This window comes from Coregonus clupeaformis, chromosome 7 (genome assembly GCF_020615455.1).
Source record: "Coregonus clupeaformis isolate EN_2021a chromosome 7, ASM2061545v1, whole genome shotgun sequence".
NCBI lineage: Eukaryota > Metazoa > Chordata > Actinopteri > Salmoniformes > Salmonidae > Coregonus > Coregonus clupeaformis.
The window spans coordinates 37,548,308-37,561,799 of NC_059198.1; the positions used below are offsets into that span (position 1 = coordinate 37,548,308).

The 13,492-nt window shown below is 48.4% G+C and overlaps 2 protein-coding genes across 3 annotated transcripts in view; one reads left to right on the plus strand and one right to left on the minus strand.

Moving 5' to 3' along the window:
* Positions 1–8,642: 8,642 nt before the first annotated feature.
* LOC121570490 (arylamine N-acetyltransferase 2-like) lies at positions 8,643–10,069 on the plus strand. The gene has a single exon (XM_041881950.2). It carries the CDS (start codon positions 9,145–9,147, stop codon positions 9,991–9,993), a length of 849 nt encoding a protein of 282 aa, XP_041737884.1. The 5' UTR covers positions 8,643–9,144; the 3' UTR covers positions 9,994–10,069.
* Positions 10,070–11,250: 1,181 nt separating this feature from the next.
* The window catches only part of LOC121569335 (E3 ubiquitin-protein ligase MARCHF6), a 29,007-nt gene continuing 26,765 nt past the window's right edge, over positions 11,251–13,492 (minus strand). Inside the window, exons 25-26 of one of the 2 annotated variants that reach the window (XM_041880208.2) lie at positions 11,679–11,823; positions 11,251–11,433 (exon numbers count right to left, since the gene is read on the minus strand). In XM_041880208.2, coding sequence (XP_041736142.1) covers positions 11,346–11,433; positions 11,679–11,823 — 233 coding nt within the window. In that variant the 3' untranslated portion in view covers positions 11,251–11,345. Of the gene's footprint in view, positions 11,434–11,678; positions 11,833–13,492 lie in introns of both variants that reach the window. The other variant, XM_041880207.2, reaches the window with a different exon arrangement.

The following is a 13,492-nucleotide window of genomic DNA, read 5'->3' on the forward strand; positions in this document are numbered from 1 at the left end:
GCTGGCCACCCGCGGACGTCCCGAGATGGGGCCGTCCATTCCATCCCCCAGCACCTCCGAGCCGATCCCAATGGAGCTCGGGGGTGCTGGCGCTAGAGGGAGAAGGAGAGAGAATCCGAGGGGTGCCGTCCCCTGCACCAGCTGTGGCCGTGGAGGACACACTGCGGCTAGGTGCTGGGGAGGGTCTCCAGGGAATGGGGACAACAGGTCGCGCACTGGAGAGTCATTTCAGGTGAGTAGGCGCCCCACTCACCCAGAGCTCTCTGTTGTTCACCTTTGTATACCTGTAGTATTTCCTCAGGTTGCATCTCATTCCCAGCATAAGGCGCTAGTCGATTCAGGCGCAGCTGGGAATTTTATTGATCGGAAATGTTGTTCTAGGTTAGGGATTCCCCTCCTGCCCGTTGATACACCCTTTCCTGTCCATGCCCTAGATAGCCGCCCGTTGGGGTCTGGGTTGATTAGGGAAGTCACAGCGCCACTAAAGATGAAGACGCAGGGGGGTCATGAGGAGATTATTCAGTTGTACCTAATTGACTCTCCTGCAAATCCCGTGGTGCTGGGGCTTCCTTGGTTAGTCACCCATGACCCCACCATTTCGTGGCAACAGAGGGCTCTCAAGGAATGGTCTGGCCAGTGTGTTGGGCGATGTCTAGGTGTTTCCGTGGGGGCGACCACAGTGGAGAGTCCGAACCAAGTGCCCGCAATGCACATTCCCCCTGAGTATGAGGATTTGTCACTCGTGTTCAGCAAGACGAGGGCGACACGATTGCCACCTCATAGGCAGGGAGATTGTGCGATAAACCTCCAGACAGGTGCGGCACTTCCGCGGAGCCATGTGTATCCTCTGTCTCAAGAGGAGACGGCGGCTATGGAGACATACATAGCTGAGTCCCTGAAACAGGGATACATACGGCCCTCCACTTCCCCTGCGTCCTCGAGTTTCTTTTTTGTGAAGAAGAAAGATGGAGGTTTGCGCCCGTGTATTGATTATCGTAGTCTCAATCAGATCACTGTGAAATACAGTTACCCTCTTCCTCTGATTGCGAGTATGTCTGAATCATTACGCGGGGTGCGGTTCTTCACAAAACTGGATCTCAGGAGCGCTTATAACTTGGTGCGCATTAGGGAGGGGGATGAATGGAAGACAGCATTTAGTACCACCTCAGGTCATTATGAGTATCTTGTCATGCCATACGGGTTAATGAATGCTCCTTCAGTCTTCCAATCATTTGTGAACGAGATCTTCCGGGACCTGCATGGGCAGGGAGTGGTAGTGTACATTGACGACATCTTAGTGTACTCTGCTACACGTGCCGAGCATGTAGCCCTGGTACACCAAGTGTTGGGTAGACTGTTGGAGCATGACTTGTATGTCAAGGCAGAGAAATGTCTGTTTTTCCAGGAGTCCATCTCCTTCTTGGGTCATCGGTTGTCCGCGTCAGGGGTGAAGATGGAGATTGACCGTGTGTCAGCCGTGCGTAACTGGCAAACCCCAACCACTGTGAAAGAGGTGCAGCAGTTTTTGGGTTTTGCCAATTACTACCGGAGGTTTATCCGGGGTTTTGGACAGGTAGCAGCTCCCATTACTTCCCTGCTGAAGGGGGGCCCGGTGCGTTTGCAGTGGTCAGCTGAGGCGGACAGGGCGTTTCGTAAACTGAAGGACCTGTTCACCTCGGCTCGGTGCTGGCGCACCCGGACCCCGCTTTAGCGTCCAGGTAGAGGTGGACGCGTCAGAGGCCGGTATTGGGGCAGTACTGTCGCAACGCTCAGGCACGCCACCTAAGCTCCGTCCCTGCGCTTTTTATTCTAAGAAGCTCAGCCCGGCGGAGCGTAATTATGACATAGGGGACAGGGAGCTGTTAGCCGTGGTTCAAGCCCTAAAGGTGTGGAGGCATTGGCTTGAGGGGGCTCAACACCCTTTTCTCATTCTGACCGACCATCGTAACCTGGAGTACATCCGGGCAGCTAGGAGATTAAACCCTCGTCAGGCTAGGTGGAACATGTTCCTGACCCGGTTCGTTTTTAAGATCACGTACATCCCAGGGTCCCAGAACGGTAAGGCAGACGCCCTGTCCCGGCAGTATGACACAGAGGAGAGGTCCATTGAGCCCACTCCCATACTGCCGGAGTCTTGTCTGGTGGCACCGGTGGTATGGGAGGTCGATGCGGAAATTGAGCGGGCGTTACGCACCGACCCTACTCCCCCAGAGTGTCCAGTGGGTCGGACGTACGTGCCGCTCGAGGTCCGTGATCAGCTCATTTATTGGGCTCATACGTCACCCTCCTCTGGACATTCAGGTATTGGCCGGACAGTGCACTGCCTTAGTGTTAAATACTGGTGGCCAACATTGGCTAAGGACGTGAGGGTTTATGTCTCCTCCTGCTCGGTGTGCACTCAGTGTAAGGCGCCTAGACACCTGCCCAGGGGGAAGTTACAACCCCTGCCCGTTCCACAACGGCCGTGGTCTCACCTCTCGGTGGACTTTGTCACGGACCTTCCCCCCTCCCAGGGGAATACCACTATTCTGGTCGTTGTGGATCGGTTCTCTAAGGCCTGTCGTCTCATTCCTATGCCGGGTCTCCCTACTGCCCTACAGACCGCTGAGGCTTTGTTCACCCACGTCTTCCGGCACTACGGGGTTCCCGAGGATATAGTGTCTGATCGGGGTCCCCAGTTCACCTCTAGAGTCTGGAGGGCGTTCATGGAACGCTTGGGGGTCTCGGTTAGCCTTACCTCGGGTTACCACCCGGAGAGTAATGGGCAGGTGGAGAGAGTAAACCAGGATGTGGGTAGGTTTCTGAGATCCTATTGCCAGGGCCGGCCGGAGGAGATGTCGGGGTATATCCCCTGGGCAGAGATGGCTCAGAACTCTCTCCGCCACTCCTCTACTAACCTGACTCCTTTTCAGTGTGTGTTAGGTTATCAGCCGGTTCTGGCACCATGGCATCAGAGCCAGATCGAGGCTCCTGCGGTGGATGAGTGGTTTCGGCGCTCGGAGGAGACGTGGAACGCTGCCCATGTCCATCTGCAGCGGGCCATCCGCAGGCAGAAGGCGAGCGCCGACCTCCACCGCAGTGAGGGTCCAGTCTACGCCCCTGGAGATCGAGTCTGGCTCTCGACTCGAAACCTGCCCCTTCGCCTGCCCTGCCGGAAGCTTGGCCGGCGGTTTGTGGGGCCATTTAAAGTCCTGAGGAGATTGAATGAGGTGTGTTACAGGTTGCAACTGCCCAATGACTATCATATTAACCCCTCATTCCATGTGTCTCTCCTCAGGCCGGTGGTAGCTGGTCCACTCCAGGAGAGTGAGATAAGGGAGACCCCTCCGCCCCCACTGGACATCGAGGGGGCTCCGGCGTACTCAGTCCGGTCCATCGTGGATTCGAGACGTCGGATGGGGGGTCTACAATATCTCGTGGAGTGGGAGGGGTACGGTCCGGAGGAACGGTGCTGGGTGCCTCGGAGGGACATTTTAGATCCATCCCTCCTGACTGAGTTCCATCGCAGTCATCCTACGCGCCCTGCTCCATGTCCTCCTGGTCCACGTCCTCCGGGGTCGGCGCACGGCTGTAGCCGCGCGTCAAGGGGGGGGTATTGTCACGAATTCCGCCGAGGCTGCTCCTCCTCCTTATTCGGGCAGGCTTCGGCGTTCGTCGTCCCCGGAGTACTAGCTGCTACCGTTTGATGTTCTCTGTGTTTGTTTGGTTTTGTCTGTTTGGTGCACCTGTGTCTTATCCTGTCCTGATTATGTCACCTATAAGTTTCCTTTGGTTTTGTTTGTAGTTGTGTGTTGTTGTACGCCTGTCCGTTGAGGTTTTGGATTTTGCATTCTTGTATTTAAGTGTATTGACGCACTGTTTGCGCATCGCTTATGTTTAGTGTTTTACGCACTGTTTTGCGTATCGCTCGCCTCCGTTATTTGAGGCCCTTTATTTTGTATTGTCATTTGCTGACAAGTAAAGTCTGTTTGGACTAAGCTTCTGTGTCCTGCGCCTGACTCCAACACCACATCCACCTCAAAACACTGACACTAGCCCTGCCGTCATATTTTAAAGTACTTTTAGGGGGATCTGTACTTTACTATTTATATTTTTTGAAAACTTTTACATCACTACATTTAAAGAAAATACTGTACTTTTTACTCCATACATTTTCCCTGACACACAAAAGTATATCGTTACATTTTTTATGCTTAGCAGGACAAGAAAATGGTCAAATTCATGCACTTATCAAGAGAACATCCCTGGTCATCCCTACTACATCTCATCTGGCGGATTCACTAAACACAGATGCTTCATTTGTAAATGATGTCCAAGTGTTGGAGAGTGCCCCTGGATAACAAGAAAATGGTGCTGCCTTTGAGGGTTTTATCTTACAGAGTCTAGTGCATTTTAGAGATAAAGCATACCAACTACAGATACACGTGCATGTTTGAGCACCTCGAAGACTAAATTAAATGTAGAATCAATTTAACAGGTGACAAACAGGTTACTATTGAAACATGCACTGAGGAGAATTATATTGTCCCCATCAGGAGCCCAGGCTTTTGCCATAGATGGAAGAGTTCTCATTTCTGGACCGCACAAGCTTTTAGATTGCATTCTGCTAAGGCACTTTTCTCTCTCTACATCGGTCAGCTACATTGGTGACCGGGTGGGATCCTTTCAATATGCCTATGGGTCCTGGGCACACAAATGCTCCTAGAGAGAAGGGGGAATACTGAAGCACGTGTTGATGACAGTTCTACAGTCTCCATCAGAGGCTCAGGCATTTGGCATAGCTCTCATTTCTGGACTGAAACATTGTAAGATTGTCCAGGATCTTTCTGAGCCTGTGTAGGGACCTGATTAGAACAGAAAGGTAGGCTGATTTAGTTTAAATTTCGTTATTGATTGTTTGTATTATTAGGTTTTACCCTGCATGTTTAACTTTTTGTGATCTTTATTATTCACCTGTACGTTACCCCTCGTGATGAAGACAGCCAATGGCCTGTTTCTATGAGAGTTCTGATTGGTTCCAAGTTTAGCAGTTCGGCAAATTTGCCTGAGCAGACGTTGTTGAAATACACATTTTATGAGAGAATGTGCAATAATTTAAGGTGCCAACAAATGCTACAGTCATCATAAGAATGTTTTAATGTCATATACAAAAATCAGCTCATCCCTCTAAGGGGATCGATCAACATCACGTTTTTCGGCTTCGGCCCACCACATAACGTTACCTAATAGCTTTTGCTAGCTAGTGAGACAGTTGATTTTGGCTAGCTAGCTCTACCTAGGCAGGACCTAAACCTTTGTTAGGTAACTCCATTCACTTGCTGTGCACAGCTGGCTAGCTAGCACAGATTCTAGTAACTTACATTTCAACATGTTGACTCAAAAGCTGCACTGACAGATAACGTTAAGCTAACTAACTAACGTGAGGGACTACCCAGTCTAGCTAGCAGTGCTGCTTCATTAGCAACGTAGCACACATTTTGACAGTACATGTATTGATGAGCTATCTGGACACTGAATCCAACTGCTGGAGCTCTGTTCACCACCCGACAAAGTAACACTAACTAACCAATTCACGTTACTGTCTAATCAAGTACTGTCCAAATATGTTAAAAATCACTAATAAAGATAGCTAGCTAACTTAAGGCTAACATGACGTTAGCTACTTTTGATAACATCAGCTCAATTAGCAATCTATCTGTTGAAAAAACAAAGCTAGATAGCAGAGTTAACATTTTTTTCCAATTTATAGAATATGGACATACGGAATTAAAGATGCAGCTCATCAAACACAGAGACTGAATGCATTGTGTGTGTTTACAATACAATTATTTACCATCTAGCTACATAGATGGGTTGGCTGACAACGTCACGAAAACGATGTGAGCGTTTCCATGTGGCATAAATCAGCCTGTTGTGTTTCTGGATGGCCAGATTGCTAGCAAGAGTGACACTGCCATGTGGGGAATCATAAGTGGCTTATTTCAGCATGTTTCATCATGTTATTGATACCATGTCTTGTTTTGAGGTGTTTTGACTGATTTAATGTCAATGCAAATATGGCTAAAATTCGCTAGCTAGCTAACCAACAACTGTAACAATGTATTTGAAACAACAAGTGGTCATGGTGCAAATGTATTTGTTTTCATTAAACATTGGAGACTAAATATAGCTTACATGTTAACAATCTAAGCCAACTTAATCTGTTTTGCCCCATGGTTGCACACATTTCGATTTTGTTGCTAATGCGACAGAGAGAACACAGGTATTGTGGTTAGTGAAGGGTAAAACAGTTGAACGTTAATCAGGTTTAAGATTGAGTGAACTGCTAATATGAAGGAACAGAAATTATCCCAGATTTTACCTTTAGCACAATTCAGGTAAACATTATTTGCCTGTTGTTCATATTGTGTGTGCGTATATTGCTTGTGTGTGTGTTTGTTCAGAATACTCCATATTGCTACGGCACTGATACTATGCCATCTGTAATAATATAGGAGATCCAGGAAAGCAGAACTTCAGACAGCAAGGAAGAGAGGGGAGCAGACAGGACAGAGAGAGAATACAGGAGAACATAGAGAGAGGGGAGGCCCACACAAATAATAATATGCCATTTAGCAGACGCTTTTATCCAAAGCGACTTACAGTCATGCGTGCATACATTTTTTTGTGTATGGGTGGTCCCGGGGTTCGAACCCACTACCTTGGCGTTACAAGCGCCGTGCTCTACCAGCTGAGCTACAGAGGACAAGACAAACATGGCATATTCCTCTCAAGCCAGAGAAAGTAGTCCTCGCTAAACATTACCTCTCAAAAAAAGAAAGATGCCACTTCTGACATGTCCTGTTTGTATAAATTGTTAGACCCTGATATGTTCCCATCACTGAAGGCAATCATGCAGGCCGCGCTGACCATCCCAGTTAGCAGCTCTGAGAGATCTTTCAGTACATGAACACGTCTACATACCTGGTTTAGAAGCCCAATGACCCAAGATCGAATGCGTCATGACAATTGACAATGATATACATACTAACACGCTTGGGAAAGAATGAAGTCATAGACAGGTTTGCACCTACAGTTTAATTTCTCATCTTTATGGATGGACTAACATCCTAGTACTGTGTAATTTAACTTGCAAACATTGTGAATATTTAGTTGGAGAAAGGATTGTATGCTGGTATGTACATGTGTGTAAAATTGTAAAGTGTTACTACAGGGGTGTATTTGTTTTTATTGTAATTAATTAGGTAGAAATATTGTCCTGTAGCTAATTGCGGTCCTCTGTAGCTCAGCTGGTAGAGCACGGCGCTTGTAACACCAAGGTAGTGGGTTCGATCCCCGGGACCACCCATGCACAAAAATGTATGCACGCATGACTGTAAGTCGCTTTGGATAAAAGCGTCTGCTAAATGGCATATTATTATTAATTATATTATAATTGACCTTGGAATATTTTATTTATTACCACAAATATTATAAGATCATGATTTTCAAGCATGTTTGGTGTGTGCGTTTGTACATATCTACATAAGTTCTCATCACCAACCACCCTACTCTACAGTTATAATGAGAGACTGGAAAACAGCCTCTATCTCAAGGCCATCAGACTGTTAAACAGCCTCTATCTCAAGGCCATCAGACTGTTAAACAGCCTCTATCTCAAGGCCATCAGACTGTTAAACAGCCATCACTAGCACATTAGAGGCTGCTGCCTATAGACAGACTAGAAATCACTGGCCACTTTAAGAAATAGAACACTAGCCACTTTAATAATGTTAACACCCGCAATAACATTAGCTAAACACGTGTATGTGACCAATACAATTTGATTTGATTGAATACAAGCCTACTGCTAATGTGGGTTTATGCCGTTCCAACATGATCCAGAGGATGGCAGCCTAAAATCCCAATCCTGCTATATTGCACGTAACGAGAACATGTTTTCATGCAAAGCATTAATTTGTGGTTTAGGCTGCCACCATTTGGGTTATTTTGGAACAGCACAGCGCGCGCAGCATGATTAGATCACATTAGTTAGCGGTAATGTGACCAACATCAACATTAGGCTTTTTTTTATGCCAATCCAATATTTGACAGTGTTTATGAATACATTGCAAGAAAATTAGAAATACTTTTTCCAACAATTTTTCTTCATGGAAAATTACGATATAGTTATGCACTTGTAATTTGTAGTTGCTAATGGATTAAAAAATATATCTTATTGACACCATATTCAATAATAATATGCCATTTAGCAGACGCTTTTATCCAAATTGACTTACAGTCATGTGTGCATACATTTTTACGTATGGGTGGTCCCGAGGATCGAACCCACTACCCTGGCTTTACAAGCGCCATGCTCTACCAATTGAGCTACAGAGGACCACGGTTCCATAGGTTTACTGACCACAATCCATTGAATTAATATCAAGAAGTGTACATTATTTGGCGTCAGGAGAGCCCCCCCCCCCCAAAAAAAAAATTATAATTTTTCTGTCTGTTGCAAAACACAACAGAAACCGGTTACTCCAAACGGAAAATGTTTTCCAACGGTAGGTCCCTCCCCGATTCGTCCCGTTCTCTGTTTGCTTCCGTTTGGTTCTTAAAAAACGATAAACTGTAATGAATACGCCCTGGCCCGAAAATAAAATTCGCGCAGAAGCGTTGGAGGTCCAGCTGTGTTGCATGATTTTGTTTATCTCTTGATTTTTAGTGTCGATTTTGGATGCCTTTGTAAAATTAGCCTTAATCAACACTAGACAGATTCTGCTAATCTAGGCTTCTCTTTTATTAGGATTGTATATTATATTAGTTTTAGGCCTGGGCCTACAGTACCTGCTTGCTGAATGAACCTGCTTGGGCTATTCTCCTTCAATCACTACCGATTGGTGTCCACCAGGAGGCAGGACGTCCGCTTACTAGGGTAACATTATAAAACCTCTGGCAGGGCTGAAAAGAAACTAAGGAAAATCCTCCACTCACGGGAACTGCAGATTTCTCCTATTCTAAATCCGAAGTCCGAGGCATAGCATGTCTTCCCTTCGCCATTTTGTTCTTTTAAGATAAATCGTATTTTGTATCAAGTTAAACAAATTCATTTTTTAAATATTTTTTTTAAACTTTCGATTATAAAGTTCCCGATTAGAAATGGATGTTCAGAAGTATTTGCTACGCATTGGGTACGCGGGACCAGCTTTGCCAACGCCGACCCTGGACGCGCTCCAGCGTGTACACTGCTGTCAACTGAGGACTGTCCCGTTCGAGAACCTCACCATCCACAGCGGGGGGCGCGTCCGACTCGACCTCCCGCACCTCTATGATAAAATTGTTAACCACCGCCGCGGAGGGTTCTGCTTCGAGAATAACGGGCTGTTCTCCTGGTTTCTGTCAGAAATGGGATTCGAGGTCACCATCCTAGCGGGACAGGTGAGAAACGCCATCACAGGGCGGTATGGCCCGCCGAACGACCACTTAATCTCAATGGTGATGCTCGAGGGGCACCGGTGGCTGAGTGACGTGGGATTTGGTGGGTCAGGGTTCGAGTTCCCCATGTCCTTAGAGACTGAAGAACCCCAGAAGCAGGGCCACAGAGTGTACAGGATCAGACAAGAGGGAGAGATGCGCTTTCTGGAGTGGCAAGATGAAGAGAAGAGAGAAACTGGGCTCTGGACTGAGCTATACAAGTTCACTCTGGATACACGCTGCAGAGAAGACTTCATAGAGATGTGTGACTACCATCAGAGCTCCCCTAGCTCCATCTTCTTCTGTAAGTCTCTCTGCTCCATCCTGAAGCCCACCGGGAGGCTCACCTACATGGGCCACAGACTCATCACCACCAAGTTTCCCTCAGAGGAAGGAGGGAATGTGACTAAAACTACCAGAGAGCTGACTGAGGAAGAGATTCCTGACATACTAAAGGAGGAGTTCGGAATCGTGCTGGAATCTCCACTTGTCCCAAAGGATGAAGCTATCACACCACCCCCCATCATGTATTAAGTATTTTTTCATGAAAAACAACAAGACAGAAACAAATTGTCTGTTTGATTTAATAAATTAATATACATACACTTAAGATGTACAATGGTCATTGCATTAATCAAAATAATTTAGAAACCAAAGTATTTACACATGTACAATTCTCAGGTTGCACTTAACACTTAGCAAGGCATGAACATGACTGAGAGGGGGGGAAGGAGAGAGAGAGAAGGAGAGCGGGAGGGAGGGAAGAAGGAGAGCGTGAGGGAGGGAGGAGAGCGGGCGGGAGGGAGGAAGGAGAGCGGACGGGAGGGAGGAGAGCGGGAGGGAGGGAGGGAGGAGAGCGGACGGGAGGGAGGAGAGCGGACGGGAGGGAGGAGAGCGGGAGGGAGGGAGGGAGGGAGGGAGGAGGGGAGAGAGCGGGAGGAGGAGAGCGGGAGGGAGGAGAGCGGGAGGGAGGGAGGGAGGGAGGGAAGAAGGAGAGCGTGAGGGAGGGAAGAAGGAGAGCGGGAGGGAGGGAAGAAGGAGAGCGGGAGGGAGGGAAGAAGGAGAGCGGGAGGGAGGGAGGAGAGCGGGAGGGAGGGAGGAGAGCGGGAGGGAGGGAAGGAGGAGAGCGGGAGGGAGGGAAGGAGGAGAGCGGGAGGGAGGGAAGAAGGAGAGCGGGAGGGAGGGAAGAAGGAGAGCGGGAGGGAGGGAGGAGGAGAGCGGGAGGGAGGGAGGGAGGAGAGCGGGAGGGAGGGAGGGAGGAGAGCGGGAGGGAGGGAGGGAGGAGAGCGGGAGGGAGGGAGGGAGGAGAGCGGGAGGGAGGGAGGGAGGAGAGCGGACGGGAGGGAGGAGAGCGGGACGGGAGGGAGGAGAGCGGGAGGGAGGGAGGGAGGAGAGCGGGAGGGAGGGAGGGAGGAGAGCGGGAGGGAGGGAGGGAGGGAGGAGAGCGGGAGGGAGGGGAGGGAGGGAGGAGAGCGGGAGGGAGGGAGGAGAGCGGGAGGGAGGGAGGGAGGAGGCGGGAGGGAGGGAGGGAGGAGGGAGGGAGGGAGGGAGGGAGGGAGGAGGAGAGCGGGAGGGAGGGAGGGAAGAAGGAGAGCGGGCGGGAGGGAGGGAAGAAGGAGAGCGGGGAGGGAGGGAAGAAGGAGAGCGGGAGGGAGGGAAGAAGGAGAGCGGGAGGGAGTGAAGAAGGAGAGCGGGAGGGAGGGAAGAAGGAGAGCGGGAGGGAGGGAAGAAGGAGAGCGGGAGGGAGGGAAGAAGGAGAGCGGGAGGGAGGGAAGAAGGAGAGCGGGAGGGAGGGAAGAAGGAGAGCGGGAGGGAGGGAAGAAGGAGAGCGGGAGGGGGAGAGAGGGAGAGGGAGAGAGAGGGGTGGTTTCCAAAAGCAAACTTGACTACTCTGGGATTGAGTTAGGGGGCAGGACAGAGCTGGTTCCCCTAGCCTTGCGTTCGTAGTTGACAAGCCGCTGGCCAACCAGGTACCTGCAGGAAGGCAAAGAGGGCACATGGGAAAAAATAGTCACATGTCAATCACAATATTAGAGCATTTACCTAGTTTGTGTGTCAGCTGCAGATCAAGACCTTGAATAGTTAAATCAGGTATGGTAGTGCTGGGCTGGAAAAAAAGCCAGCATATCCTGAAGCTCCCCAGGACCAGGGTTGGACTATCCCTGTACAAGGAGCTCTGAATGAACATGCCAGGTACGGAGATAGGGGTGGGTGCTTACTTATCGTTCTTGATGTGTTCGTAAAGGCGTTTGAACTGTCGTATCTGGAAGGACAGGATGCCAATGATGGACACCACCATCAGGAGGAATGGGTAGATCCTCCTCTGTATCAGAATCTGCATCTCTGGAGTCACACCTGACACACCTGACAGACCTGACACACCAGGAGGATATAGAGCTATTAACAGAGTTATCTCTGGAGTCACACCTCACACACCAGGAGGATATAGAGCTATTAACAGAGTTATCTCTGGAGTCACACCAGGAGGGTTATACAGTGGGGAAAAAAGTATTTAGTCAGCCACCAATTGTGCAAGTTCTCCCACTTAAAAAGATGAGAGAGGCCTGTAATTTTCATCATAGGTACACGTCAACTATGACAGACAAATTGAGAAGAAAAAAAAATATCCAGAAAATCACATTGTAGGATTTTTAATGAATTTATTTGCAAATTATGGTGGAAAATAAGTATTTGGTCACCTACAAACAAGCAAGATTTCTGGCTCTCACAGACCTGTAACTTCTTCTTTAAGAGGCTCCTCTGTCCTCCACGCGTTACCTGTATTAATGGCACCTGTTTGAACTTGTTATCAGTATAAAAGACACCTGTCCACAACCTCAAACAGTCACACTCCAAACTCCACTATGGCCAAGACCAAAGAGCTGTCAAAGGACACCAGAAACAAAATTGTAGACCTGCACCAGGCTGGGAAGACTGAATCTGCAATAGGTAAGCAGCTTGGTTTGAAGAAATCAACTGTGGGAGCAATTATTAGGAAATGGAAGACATACAAGACCACTGATAATCTCCCCTCGATCTGGGGCTCCACGCAAGATCTCACCCCGTGGGGTCAAAATGATCACAAGAATGGTGAGCAAAAATCCCAGAACCACACGGGGGGACCTAGTGAATGACCTGCAGAGAGCTGGGACCAAAGTAACAAAGCCTACCATCAGTAACACACTACGCCGCCAGGGACTCAAATCCTGCAGTGCCAGACGTGTCCCCCTGCTTAAGCCAGTACATGTCCAGGCCCGTCTGAAGTTTGCTAGAGTGCATTTGGATGATCCAGAAGAGGATTGGGAGAATGTCATATGGTCAGATGAAACCAAAATAGAACTTTTTGGTAAAAACTCAACTCGTCGTGTTTGGAGGACAAAGAATGCTGAGTTGCATCCAAAGAACACCATACCTACTGTGAAGCAATGGGGTGGAAACATCATGCTTTGGGGCTGTTTTTCTGCAAAGGGACCAGGACGACTGATCCGTGTAAAGGAAAGAATGAATGGGGCCATGTATCGTGAGATTTTGAGTGAAAACCTCCTTCCATCAGCAAGGGCATTGAAGATGAAACGTGGCTGGGTCTTTCAGCATGACAATGATCCCAAACACACCGCCCGGGCAACGAAGGAGTGGCTTCGTAAGAAGCATTTCAAGGTCCTGGAGTGGCCTACCCAGTCTCCAGATCTCAACCCCATAGAAAATCTTTGGAGGGAGTTGAAAGTCCGTGTTGCCCAGCGACAGCCCCAAAACATCACTGCTCTAGAGGAGATCTGCATGGAGGAATGGGCCAAAATACCAGCAACAGTGTGTGAAAACCTTGTGAAGACTTACAGAAAACGTTTGACCTGTGTCATTGCCAACAAAGGGTATATAACAAAGTATTGAGAAACTTTTGTTATTGACCAAATACTTATTTTTCCACCATAATTTGCAAATAAATTCATTAGAAATCCTACAATGTGATTCTCTGGATTTTTTTTTCTCATTTTGTCTGTCATAGTTGACGTGTACCTATGATGAAAATTACAGG

Bases quoted from the DNA above. Each gene is read 5' to 3' on its own strand.
- LOC121570490 (XM_041881950.2), top strand. From the start codon at position 9,145: ATGGATGTTCAGAAGTATTTGCTACGCATTGGGTACGCGGGACCAGCT.